The 13877-nt window shown below is 37.9% G+C and overlaps 1 protein-coding gene and 2 pseudogenes across 1 annotated transcript; 2 read left to right on the top strand and 1 right to left on the bottom strand.

Annotated features, from left to right (window-relative positions):
• Positions 1–422: 422 nt before the first annotated feature.
• Positions 423–2236, top strand: LOC102410737 (annotated as a pseudogene).
• Positions 2237–2717: 481 nt separating this feature from the next.
• LOC112577661 lies at positions 2718–5088 on the top strand (annotated as a pseudogene).
• Positions 5089–10392: 5304 nt separating this feature from the next.
• LOC112579645 (olfactory receptor 1038-like) lies at positions 10393–11364 on the bottom strand. Its single transcript, XM_025266432.3, has one exon. The coding sequence runs from the start codon at positions 11347–11349 to the stop codon at positions 10393–10395; it is 957 nt and encodes a 318-aa protein (XP_025122217.3). The 5' UTR covers positions 11350–11364.
• Positions 11365–13877: the final 2513 nt, after the last annotated feature.

The following is a 13877-nucleotide window of genomic DNA, read 5'->3' as shown; positions in this document are numbered from 1 at the left end:
CAGCATCAGTCTTTGCAATGGATATTCAGGATTGATTTCCTTTAGGATGGACTGGTTGGACCTCCTTGCATTCCAAGAGACTGTCAAGAATCTTCTCCAACACTGCAGTTCAGGAGCATCATTTCTTCTGCACTCAGCTTTTTTTATGGTCCAATTCTCACATCCATACATGACTATTGGAAAAACCATAGCTTTGACAAGACAGACCTTTGCTGTCAAAGTAATGTCTCTGCTTTTTAATATGCTGTCAGTTTGGTCATAGCTTTTCTTCCAGGGAATACTCATAGATAATTATTAATAATTAAAATAATGGGTCCATAATAAATATATAAATTAATAAATAATAAATAATTTTAGTTAAAATTTGTTTCCTTTTTATTATCCCAGAAGTTTGTGTCTAATATTGACCAAGAACAGAGAAAATGCTCAATTTCACCAATGTGACAGAGTTTATTCTTATGGAACTAACCAGTTGTCGGGAATGGCACGTTCTCTTCATCATTTTCCTGCTGGTCTACATGATCACCATGGTGGGTAATATCAGCATGATCCTGTTAATTAAGGTTGGTCCCCAACTCAGCAGCCCCATGTACTTTTTTCTGAGTCATTTGTTTTTTGTTCATATGTGGTTTTCTTCCAATGTCACCCCTAAGATGTTGGAAAATCTTTTATCAGAGACAAAAACGATTTCCTATGCTGATTGTTTGGTACAGTGTTTCTTTTTTATTGCTCTTGTCCATGTAGAAGTTTTTATTCTTGCTGTGATGGCCTTTGACAGACACATGGCCATTGGGAACCCTTTGCTCTATGGCAGCAAAATGTCAAGGATTGTCTGTATCCGACTGCTTTCTTTCCCTTATGTGTATGGTTTTCTGATTAGTCTGGCAGCAACATTATGGACCTATGGGTTGTACTTCTGTGGGAAGATTGAGATCAACCACTTCTACTGTGCAGACCCACCTCTCATCAAAATGGCCTGTGCTGGAAACTTTGTTATATACAATTTATATATATATATATGTATAATCTTTGTTATATACAATAGTTTGAATATAAAATGACTATACATGCCATTAATCTCACCTATTCTCTGGTTATAGTAATCATATCTTATCCATTCATCCTCATTGCCATTCTACAGATACATTAATCAGAAGGGAGGCACAAAGTCCATCTAGTCAGGGCTATGGTTTTTCCAGTGGTCATGTATGGATGTGAAAGTTGGACTATAAATAAAGCTGAATGCTGAAGAATTGATGCTTTTGAACTGTGGTGTTGGAGAAGACTCTTGAGAGTCCCTTGGACTGCAAGGAGATCCAACCAGTCCATTCTGAAGGAGATCAATCAAAGTGTTAATTGGAAGGACTGATGTTGAAGCTGAAACTCCAATACTCCAGCCACCTGATGCAAAGAGCTGACTCATTGGAAAAGACCCTGATGCTGGGAAAGATTGAGGGCATGAGGAGAAGGAGACGACAAAGGATGAAATGGTTGCATGGCATCACCGACTCAATGGACATGGGTTTGGGTGGACTCTGGGAGTTGGTGATGGACAAGGAGGCCTGGCGTGCTGCAGTTCATGGGGTCGCAAAGAGTCGGACATGACTAAGTGACTGAACTGAACTGACTGAAAAGGAGTGAATGAAAAATATACAAATTAGACAACTTAGGGAATGGAGTGAGACAAAAACAGAAATAAGAAGAGGCAGGATGCACACATAATGGTCAAAGGTCTCTTTGAGGAGGTGACTTTTCAGTTATGCACCAGTAGCCAGCTATGTTGGAGAAGGAAATGGCAACCCACTCCAGTGTTCTTGCCTGGAGAATCCCAGGGATGGCAGAGCCTGATGGGCTGCCATTTATGGGGTCGCACAGAGTTGGACACGACTGAAGCGACTTAACAGCAGCAGCAGCAGCCAGCCATGTAAAATATTGAGGAAAAAGAGAATGAAAATATGAAAAATTACAAGAGGAAATATTTTAAAAAGTGTATAAACTCTGATTGTATCATGGCTTCCTCCAAGTAGTAGCAACTCACAATTTGGAAGTTGATTAATCACTGTGAACTATTTTCCTACCCCTGAAATTATTCATGGGGATTAAATATACCATATAGAAAACTATTTGGGCACATAACATAGGTACTGATATTTCAGTTCTGGTCTGAGTTCACCTGTACCCTATATTTTCATGATCATAGATCTTATGGCTGCTCAGTGTGGATATACTAAGCTAGATGAGAGTTGCTGATTTTCACTGGGAGATAAAGCTAAAACCAAGAATTTTCATGTATAAAAACTTTTGACTCTGCTTGGTGAATCCATAATTACCTAATTAACAGAGTTTAACTTGGATTATTGGTACAACTAATTATAAGAGGATGAGATGGTTAGATAGCATCAGCAACTCAATGGACATGAGTCTGAGCAAACTCTGGGAGATAGTGAAAGACAGAGGAACCTCGAGTGCTGCAGTCCATGGGGTCTCAAATAGCCGAATATGACTTAGTGGACTGAACAATTATGATACAAACCAGAATCTCATGTAGCTTGTTCAATTTCATATTACAAAACTTAGACTACTTCTAGATATAAAGTAATAAATATAATATAGCAAATATATTTGACATAAAATTGGTTTTGATGTGTGTAAATTATTATAAGCAATTATAACTACAGCCCATTTATGTCATAATATTCTCTTAAAGCAATATTATAATGGGGATCTTAAATTCCCAAGATGATGTTAATCCTACAGATGCATCCCTAAGTACTCAGAGCAGTTTACTTCTCAGAAGACTTATTTGGGGAAAGGTATTAAATGGATAAAACATTCCTTGAGGACATTTTCCTTGTAATGACATTAAATTTAAAAATAAATAATTAGACATATAATGGATTGTTGCTGAAAAGCAGAAGAATCTGAAATAAGACAGTAATTTTAAAAACATGGCACCTGAATTTTATTTTATGTGTATATAGAATTTATCTATTGATATAATTTTGATATGGTGATTGAACCACTTGCAGTTTACTTTTCTAACAGTTAAACTGATACAGTCCATGTTGTTAAATACCTCTTACCTCATGCTGCAAGCAGCAGTAATCAAGCAAGTGAAATATATAGCTAAATAAAATAACACATGACTAGGATTTTCATAAGTTGAAAGCTTTTGATATCATATGCTGACATAGTGTAGAAAAGTATGTCAATGACTAGATTGTAAGACCAAGGTTTAAAACAATCATCCCGTAAAATTGTGTGGATAAGAAGATACCTTCTGGACTTCCCTGGTGGCACAGTGGATAAGAATCTGACTACCAGTGTAGGGGACATAAGTTTGATCCCTGCTTGGAGGAAGATTCCACGTGCCATGGAGCAACTAAGCCCGAGTGCCACAACTACTGAGCCTGCGCTCTAGAACCTGCGAGCCACAGCCACTGAAGCCTGCTCACCTAGAGTCAGTGCTCCACAACAGGAGAAGCCCTGCAGTGAGAAGCCCACACACCCCAACCAAGAGGAGGCCAAGCGCAGCCAAAAATAAAAAAAATACATTTTTTTAAAAAAAGGATATCTTCCAAGTCATAGGAAAATGAGTAAGTTAATATTGCATGTGTATTTGTTTTAATATTGACAATGAGAGGCAACCATCATACACAAAATTAGTATTCAGTGGAATTTCAATGATCCACTCTTCTTACTTCCCTGTTCGGCACAAAGTGGTTGTCTGACCTTGGTTGAATATTTACATTTATGAGTCTCAAGTCTTTTTCTATAAGACAATACGTTGAAATGGATGTAGTCATTCTCTGATGACTCTCAGTCTAGATTTACTTTTACTGGAACTCTATGAGGTTAACATCATTGTAATAATTTCACAAAAATAAGTGTCTAATACTAGTAGTATATGAATGTAATTGTCTGTTTTTGAGTTAAGAAACTAATAAATATTGCAATAATTACCTATAAGGCCTATTAAAGGAAATAAATGTGATTATATAGTTTTACTTTAGACTTTGTGCAAAGTCTACATTGATTTTTATATCATTTGACCTAGAATACTAATAAACATGACTCAAAATTTTCAAGAATAAAATAAATCCATTAATTTCTTTTAATTTGTCCATAGGCAATGCAGACTGGGTCTAAGTGAAGGCAAAGCCAAAGTTCACAGATGTGACAGAATTTATTCTTCTGGGGTTGACCAGTCATCAGGAGTTTCAAGTTCTCTTTTTTGTGGTGTTTCTAGTAGTTTAAATGATCACTCTGATAGGGAACATTGGTATGATTATTTGATCATCATCAGCCTCCAACTTCAGAGCTCCATGTACTTTTTCTTGAGTCATTTGTCTTTTGTGGATGTGTGGTTCTCTTCCAATGTCACTCTGAAGATGCTAGAAAACTTACTCTCGGAGACAAAAACCATTTCCTATGTGGGGTGTTTGGTGCAGCGTTACTTCTTCACAGCCCTTGTCCACGTGGAAGTATATATCTTGGCTGTGATGGCCTTTGATCACTACATGGCCATCTGCAGCCCTCTGCTTTATGGCAGTAAAATGTCCAGGACTGTCTGTGCTCATCTCATCTCTGTGCCATACATCTATGGATCTCTGTCAGCCTAATCTGCACACTGTGGACATATGGCCTGTGCTTCTGTGGAAACTTTGAAATCAACCACTTCTATTGTGCTGACCCTCCTCTTATCAAGACTGCCTGTGGAGGGGTCCACATTAAAGAATGCACCATGATTGTTATTGCTGGGATTAATTTCACACATTCCCCCTTAGTGGTTATCATTTCCTATAACCTCAGTGTAGCAGCCGTGCTTTGCATGCATTCTGCCGATGGCAGGAGGAAGGCATTCTCCACGTGTGGGTCACACCTGACAGCTGTTATCATGTTTTATGGGACTCTCCTCTTCATTATCTCAGGAGGCCCACTGAAGAGTCTGTGGAGCAGGGGAAGATGGTGGCTATGTTTTACACCACAGTGATTCCCATGCTGAATCCCATGATCTACAGTTTGAGGAACAAAGATGTGAAAGAGGCGTTCAACAAAGCAATCGTCAAGGCAAACTTGAGGCAGTGAACCTGCAGTACATAATTCCGGGTATGCTGCTTCCTGTTATAAATGTCCAGGCATATAAATAACCCTGTTTAAAATAGACTGTAAACCGGCAACACTTAAATATCCTAAGAGGTCCAGTCTAACACAGCGATGGTTTACCCCATGAATGGACTCTCAGGACTAAGCCTCCTTCATCTACATATGCAAACATACTAACCCTGACCTATTACTGTTAGCCACAGTGTATGTAAAATTGTGCTAAGTGTAGTCATAGGATAACTGATAAATACATGTGGATAAGCACATGCTAATTTGGAGGGTATCTTTGTAAGAGTTGAATATGATTTCTTAGGATATTTTCTATATAAAATTGCTCTTTACTTGTTTTATAGGTAATATATAAGTTCATGAGAAAAATTAAGACTTCATTACTTTTCCATGAATATAAAAGTTGGTGAATTCTCATTTACCAAGAAAACTTTCAATAACATTCATACATGAATGGACTTTTGAAAACAAAAATGTATTCAGAATCTTCAACTAGTGTCATGAATTCAGAAGATTAATTCTCAGTATGTTTTGCTCTATAATTAAAACTATTTGTGTTTCAAACAATCTGTTGACTCACCGTGATTCTACTCTTTGATTTGGATTTTGGCTAGTTGTTTTTCTCTTTATTAATTTAAATAGGTGAAATATTTATGACTAAAGCCTATCATGTCCTTCTCATAGTTTAAAAAGATGAGGCAATATGGACTTTTGTCATTTAAAATCTAACTTTTAATCAGAAGAATGTCCTGTTAAACATTTGATTGCTATGACGAAGCTATTGTTTGATTCCAAATTCTTGTCACTAACATTACATTCTTAGGTCTGTGTTTAGCTGCTTGCTGCTGCTACTGCTAAGTCACTTCAGTTGTGTCCGACTCTGCGACCCCATACATGGCAGCCCACCAGGCTTCCCCGTGCCTGGGATTCTCCAGGCAAGAACACTGGAGTCGGTTGCCATTTCCTTCTCCAATGCATGAACGTGAAAAGTCAAAGTGAAGTCGCTCAGTCATGTCCGACTCTTAGTGGCCCTATGGGCTGCAGCCTACCAGGCTCCTCCATCCATGGGATTTTCCAGGCAAGAGTACTGGAGTGGGGTGCCATTGCCTTCTCCGGTTTAGCTGCTTAAGTCAAGCTTTTAATAACTAGAGTGGATCAACCAGATAAGAATCTCTGTAAAACCGAATGCCATTGCACTAGACATGTTAAAATGTGATCAGCACAGCTCAAACTGGTATCCATTGGGATCTGATTACAAGTTTACTATTCAATTTATGTTGATTGGTGTCCACTTATTCTACCTTCATTCTTAATATAAGTGGAATACATTTTTTGTCCTTGTTGACTCTTGCTAATAATACCAGCATAAAAGCAAATCAGAAGCAGAAGTAATTTCTCATGAATGAGTTTATTCTTGCTTAAGGGCTAATCCAATTAAAAGGGGTGGACAATTGAACATGTGTAGAAAGACTCTGAGAAGTAACATTTACTTGTGGTAATATCACTGGAAAGATGTATTCATATAAGCACAGAAAGTATTGTTACTCAGGCTAATTTACTAATTGCCTACAAGCCACATTCCCTCAGATTGGTTCTGAGAAAAGGCAAATGGTGGGAGGAGAGTTACTTTTCATAACTTTAGGTTCTGAGCAGGAAAAAGAGTACGATTTGATTAGTATTGGAAACTACATTAACAAAGTTTTTTTTTTTTAATGTTTTCAAATCACCCAAGTTTGCTTCTAACAAGTTGGTGTCACGTATGAAACGATAGGCTGCTCAAGAAACAATCATATTGACAGAGATCATTATAACTTTACCCTTTAAGATCACATTTTCTGTGATGCTTATGGCAGACATATTCCTCAGTGTCCACTATTTGACATTTTATTTTATAAGTAAAACCTTTGTCATGCAGCTGCTCACCACCATTCCCATTGCCCCTTGTCAGTGGGATACATAATGTTGTCAAGTCTTGGCAATGAGCCATCAGTACAAAGTGATGCCTGAAACCTAGAGATCACCTTCTGTATGTTAAAGCCATTAGATATGGACTTTTTTCTCTTCCTTCCCACTTGAAAATGTTGCCACTGAAACGATCACTTTTTAGATAAAGATGGAAAACATATATTGAGGGTCTAATTGCCCTTCCCAAACCCCTTAACTCATACTGCTGCCTGAGAAAGGAATAAATTACTTTATTAAGTCACTGCATCTTGGGAGTTCACTTAGCTAATAGTACTATATTTGCTTTTATAATACTTTCCATAAACATATCCTTGGCACTTCACCTCTGCATCTTACCACTCACTAGGACGATTTTTACCTGAGAATGATCAAGTCTCTTCAGAAACGATTCTGGTATTGAGAGAAGGTCATCTTGTATTCTGTCTTAACCAGAAGGAAAAAACTCAAACTTCTGATCTACCTCAGATATTAGGCTATATATTCCTTTGTCCTAACTACTTGATGAATCCTTGGGCTTTTTAAGCCACCAGGGAAGTCTTAAGACCTCCAGTTTTCACATTAAATGGTTTTGGATCCCTTTTGACCTGTCATCTAGGCCATTTTGCTAGCCTTTTTAGGTACTTACAAGTCTCTTTCTTAAGCTTAGGAAATCTCAGCTATTTTTTCTTTCTTTCTGCACTGTGCTTGCAGGTGTAGATAAGGTGTGTTTTCACCATACATTTGAGCCAGCACATCTTTAACTGTCCTTACGTATTAGTGGGCTTCTCCAATGGCTCAGCAGTAAAGAATCATCTGCTAGGCAAGAGACATGGTTTCAATCCCTGGGGGAACATCCCCTGGAGAAGGAAATGGCAACCCACTCCAGTATTCTTGCCTGGAAAATCCCATGGACAGAGGAGCCTGGCAGGTTACAGTCCATAGGGTCACACAGAGTCAAATACAACTGAGTATGCACACACTTACATGCACATATTATGAGTGAAATTGTTCCCCAAAAAGATGTGTTAAGTTCCTAACCTGAAGAACCTCAGAGTTTGGTTATAGGATCATTGGGTTATAGGGTCAGTATTTGGATATAGGGTCATTGAAGATGCAGTTGTTAATATGAAGTCATACTGAAGTAAGGTGGACTGTTAATCCCGTGTGAGTGATGTCCTTACAGGAATGAAGAAATCTGGATACAGATGTAGAGGGAAGATGATCATGAGAAGACAGCAGAGACTGGAAAGATGCTTACAAGCCAAGGAATGCCTGGGACCACTAGCAGCTGGAAAAAACAAGGAAGGAACCTCCCCTAGAGCTTCATAGAGAGCATGGTTCTGCCAATACCTTGACTTCAGACTTGTAGGCTCCAGAAATGTGAGAAAATAAATTTTTGTTGTTCTAAATCAATGAATGTGTGGTACTTTGTTAATGCAGACTGATGAAACTAATATATTTATTTACAGTATTGTTTCAATGTTAGAACTTTGGTTTTATTTTAGACTTTTGTGTCTACCATGCTACCATCCTTTCTGCTCTGGGAGCTCTTCAAATGTATCTGAAGTTTCCTTGGTAAACGTGTGGTTTTGCAGCAACCTCCCCTGAATCCAGTGTGCTACCCAGAAGGGGCACCAGATTCCTTTAGAAAGATTCACTAACCTTTAAACCCTTCTCACATTGCCAATCTCAGATTCAGGCTTTACTCTGCAGTTTACTATAGAAGCTCGCTGCTGTGCTTTTAACTATTTAAATTATACTTTTGGAATTATTAAAAAAATAGCAACAACATAGATGTTCTCTTTTCTTGAGTTTTATCTTTGGCAATTGACAGTCATGATTTCCAAGACTGATTTCTCTGCAGCTATGCTCCCTGATTCAGAAAGAAGTTGATTTAAGAACTTGAAAATCAGGATTGTAATTCATTGCTTCTTTTCAGAATTTGTACAATTTACCTCCACTTAGAACACCTTGTTGCTGCTTTAATAATGGCATATATTAAAGGCATATATTAAAATAAAGTTTAATATAAATAATTTAACACGACAATATTGATGTCTTCACATAAATCTGAAATCTAACAATGAAATGTGTACTAAGATAACTTGGATAAAATAAGCTAAAATGTTTCTGAATAACTTATACAATCATGTTTTTTTTTTTCCAGTATTTCCAAAAATAGCAAACTATTCAGCATATTCAGGAATGTTTTTGATTTTGCCCTACAAGAATAGCTCACAATATCACCCACATACTACTACTACTACTACTAAGTGACTTCAGTCGTGTCCGGCTCTGTGCGACCCCATAGACGTCAGCCCACCAGGCTCCCCTGTCCCTGGGATTCTCCAGGCAAGAACACTGGAGTGGGTTGCCATTTCCTTCTCCAATGCATGAAAGTGAAAAGTGAAAGTGAAGTTGCTTAGTTGTGTCCGCTGTAGTGACCCCATAGACTGAAGCCTAACAGGCTCCTCCATCCATGGGATTTTCCAGGCAAGAGTACTGGAGAGGGGTGCCATCACCCACATGGTAGACACCAAATATTTGAATCTGAATTAAAAAAAAAAAATCCAGTTGACAGTTTAAGTGGGTCTTAGATTGCATCACTTTACAACCACTCCAACATAAAACTATATTCCTGACATCTTACAGCAACCACATTTATAACTTGGTTTTAAACTACTGCTTTCTGTCCCTTTAACCCATTGTAATTTCTTCAAATCCCTAAAATATAAAAGGGTCTTAAGCTTTGCTGAGGGAATATAGGGTTATGTCTTCATTTTTGTTTTGATACAGAAAGAGAGTATGACTTTCCAAAAGCTGACCCTGATTCCCATATCTGCATGGCAAATAATGACATCTTTTTGAACAACATGAGAACCAAGGAATTACAGAGAGTGACCAACAGTGAATCTAGTGGGAGTCAGAAGCAGAGAGGAATGATTTTTAGCAGACAGGATACAGTTGAGGAACAGCTGCTGCATGGAATGACGTGGGGATGGACAAGAAACTTCCTTACCACCTCCCTTTTTCTGTCTCCACAATGTATAAAATAGAAGCATTTTTGAAAGCAGTGGCTAAATATTATTATCAGTTAAATAGAAACTATCCAGGTGAAAATTATCAAGTGTCACATATGCAAATAGTAACAATTTGTTCAAAATGTGCGTTATAATCTTTTAAACCTTTCATCTTACTTATAAATTATATGAAAAATAGAACTCATGTGCAAAGTCATTTTGCTCATACAAAAATGGTAAAATTAACCTGTCAATGATAATAAAAACAAAACATCGGCACGTGGCATAGTTCCAAGACAGTCAGTGTTACAAGTTACATTCTAATGTTTATTAGAGACAGAAAATAACATTTTTCAAAGGCTTTCCTCAAGGCATGTTTTACCTCTTGGTTCCTCAGGCTGTAGATCATGGGATTCAACATAGGAATGACTATTGTGTAGAAGACAGAGGCCATTTTGTCTGTGTGAAGGGAATGGTTTGATTTGGGCTGCAGATACATGAAGATCAGAGTCCTGTAGAATACAGTGACAGCAGTCAGATGAGAACCACAGGTTGAGAATGCTTTGCACCTCCCTTCTGCAGACTGGATTCTCAGGATGGCAGCCACAATGTATAGGTAAGAAATAAGGACCGTGGTCAAAGAGCTGATCATGTTGAATCCAGCAAAGATAAAAATCAAGATCTCTTTGAGGCTGGTGTCCGAGCATGCAAGGGCCATCAAAGGGACATCATCACAATAGAAGTGATTAATAGCATTGGGGCCACAGTAAATCAATCGAAAAGTAACAACTGTGTGGAGGAAAGCAACAGAAAAGCTGTATAAGTAAGGGCCCGCAACCAGTTGCATGCACACCTTTTGGGACATGATCACCATGTAGAGAAGAGGATTGCAGATGGCCACATAGCGGTCATAAGCCATTACTGCAAGAAGGAACATCTCCAAAACCAAGAAGTTTAGGAAAAAGCCCAGCTGTGTTGCACATGCATAGAAAGATATGGACCTGTGCTTGGTCAGGAGGGTCTCCAGGAACTTTGGGGCTATTGATGAGGAGTAACAAAAGTCTACAAAGGCCAGATTACTGAGAAAAAAATACATGGGTGTGTGAAGGTGAGGATCCAACCAGATTAAGGAAATCAGGCCAATGTTTCCCACCAGAGTCAGAGAATATACCACTAAAATGAGAAGAAAGAGAAGGATTTCAATCTCTCTCTGGACTGAAAAACCCAAAAGAATGAATTCCATCACCCTGGTAATATTCTCTTCAATCATTTGTTCTAGTCTCTGAACTGCAGAAAAGAGACAAGGTGACAAGGTAAAGATAGATAAGTTATCAGGAGTAAGGGATTGTCATCAGATGCCAAAACATGCATGTTTTAACTTGAGAAATTATTGCTCATTGAAGCAGAATATCAGAACCAATAAATACATCCCCTCTAAAACTCTCCTGTTTGACTATTTATAATTTTCTGAAGCCAAAAATTGAGGTTTAATAAAAATAATGTTTATATTTTTTTGAATTTACCAAGGCTAGCTTTATGGCCCAGGATGTGATCTATCCTGGAGAAGGTTCCATGTGCGCTTGAGAAGAAGGTGAAATTCATTGTTTTGGGATGAAATGTCCTATAGATATCAATTAGGTCTAACTGGTCTATTGTATCGTTTAAAGTTTGTGTTTCCTTGTTAATTTTCTGTTTAGTTGATCTATCCATAGGTGTGAGTGGGGTATTAAAGTCTCCCACTATTATTGTGTTATTGTTAATTTCTTCTTTCATACTTGTTAGCATTTGTCTTACATACTGCGGTGCTCCCGTGTTGGGTGCATATATATTTATAATTGTTATATCTTCTTCTTGGATTGATCCTTTGATCATTATGTAGTGACCTTCTTTGTCTCTTTTCACAGTCTTTGTTTTAAAGTCTATTTTATCTGATATGAGTATTGCTACTCCTGCTTTCTTTTGGTCCCTATTTGCATGGAAAATCTTTTTCCAGCCCTTCACTTTCAGTCTGTATGTGTCCCCTGTTTTGAGGTGGGTCTCTTGTAGACAACATATGCAGGGGTCTTGTTTTTGTATCCATCCAGCCAGTCTTTGTCTTTTGGTTGGGGCATTCAACCCATTTACGTTTAAGGTAATTACTGATAAGTATGACCCCGTTGCCATTTACTTTATTGTTTTGGGTTCGAATTTATACACCATTTTTGTGTTTCCTGTCTAGAGAAGATCCTTTAGTATTTGTTGGAGAGCTGGTTTGGTGGTGCAGAATTCTCTCAGCTTTTGCTTGTCTGAAAAGCTTTTGATTTCTCCTTCATACTTGAATGAGATCCTTGCTGGGAACAATAATCTGGGCTGTAGGTTATTTTCTTTCATCATTTTAAGTATGTCTTGCCATTCCCTCCTGGCTTGAAGAGTTTCTATTGAAAGATCAGCTGTTATCCTTATGGGAATTCCCTTGTGTGTTATTTGTTGTTTTTCCCTTGCTGCTTTTAATATTTGTTCTTTGTGTTTGATCTTTGTTAATTTGATTACTATGTGTCTTGGGGTGTTTCGCCTTGGGTTTATCCTGTTTGGGACTCTCTGGGTTTCTTGGACTTGGGTGATTATTTCCTTCCCCATTTTAGGGAAGTTTTCAACTATTATCTCCTCAAGTATTTTCTCATGGTCTTTCTTTTTGTCTTCTTCTTCTGGGATCCCTATGATTCGAATGTTGTAGCGTTTAATATTGTCCTGGAGGTCTCTGAGATTGTCCTCATTTCTTTTAATTCGTTTTTCTTTTATCCTCTCTGATTCATTTATTTCTACCATCCTATCTTCTAATTCACTAATCCTATCTTCTGCCTCTGTTATTCTACTATTTGTTGCCTCCAGAGTGTTTTTAATTTCACTTATTGCATTATTCATTATATATTGACTCTTTTTTATTTCTTCTAAGTCCTTGTTAAACCTTTCTTGCATCTTCTCAATCCTTGCCTCCAGGCTATTTATCTGTGATTCCATTTTAATTTCAAGATTTTGGATCAATTTCACTATCATTATTCGGAATTCTTTATCAGGTAGATTCCCTATCTCTTCCTCTTTTGTTTGGTTTGGTGGACATTTATCCTTTTCCTTTATCTGCTGGCTATTCCTCTGTCTCTTCATCTTGTTTAAATTGCTGAGTTTGGGGTGTCCTTTCTGTATTCTGGCAGTTTGTGGAGTTCTCTTTATTGTGGCGTTTCCTTGCTGTGTGTGGGTTTGTACAGGTGGCTTGTCAAGGTTTCCTGGTTAGGGAAGCTTGTGTCGATGTTCTGGTGGATGGAGCTGTATTTCTTCTTTCTGGAATGTAATGAAATGTCCAGTAATGAGTTATGAGATGTCTATGGTTTTGGGGTGACTTTGGGCAGCCTGTATCTGAAGCTCAGGGCTGTGTTCCTTTGTTGCTGGAGAATTTGCTTGTTATGTCTTTCCCTGGAACTTGTTGGCCCTTGTGTGGTGCTCATTCCAAGCATCTTTTCTGACCACAATGCAGTAAAATTAGATCTCAATTACAGGAGAAAAACTATTAAAAAATCCAACATATGGAGGCTGAACAACACGCTGCTGAATAACCAACAAATCACAGAAGAAATCAAAAAAGAAATCAAAATTTGCATAGAAACGAATGAAAATGAAAACACAACAACCCAAAACCTGTGGGACACGGTAAAAGCAGTCCTAAGGGGAAAGTTCATAGCAATACAGGCACACCTCAAGAAACAAGAAAAAAGTCAAATAAATAGCCTAACTCTACACCTAAAGCAACTAGAAAAGGAAGAAATG

This window comes from Bubalus bubalis, chromosome 16 (assembly GCF_019923935.1).
Source record: "Bubalus bubalis isolate 160015118507 breed Murrah chromosome 16, NDDB_SH_1, whole genome shotgun sequence".
NCBI classification, from domain to species: Eukaryota; Metazoa; Chordata; class Mammalia; order Artiodactyla; family Bovidae; genus Bubalus; species Bubalus bubalis.
This window is presented reverse-complemented; position numbering and strand designations above follow the sequence as displayed.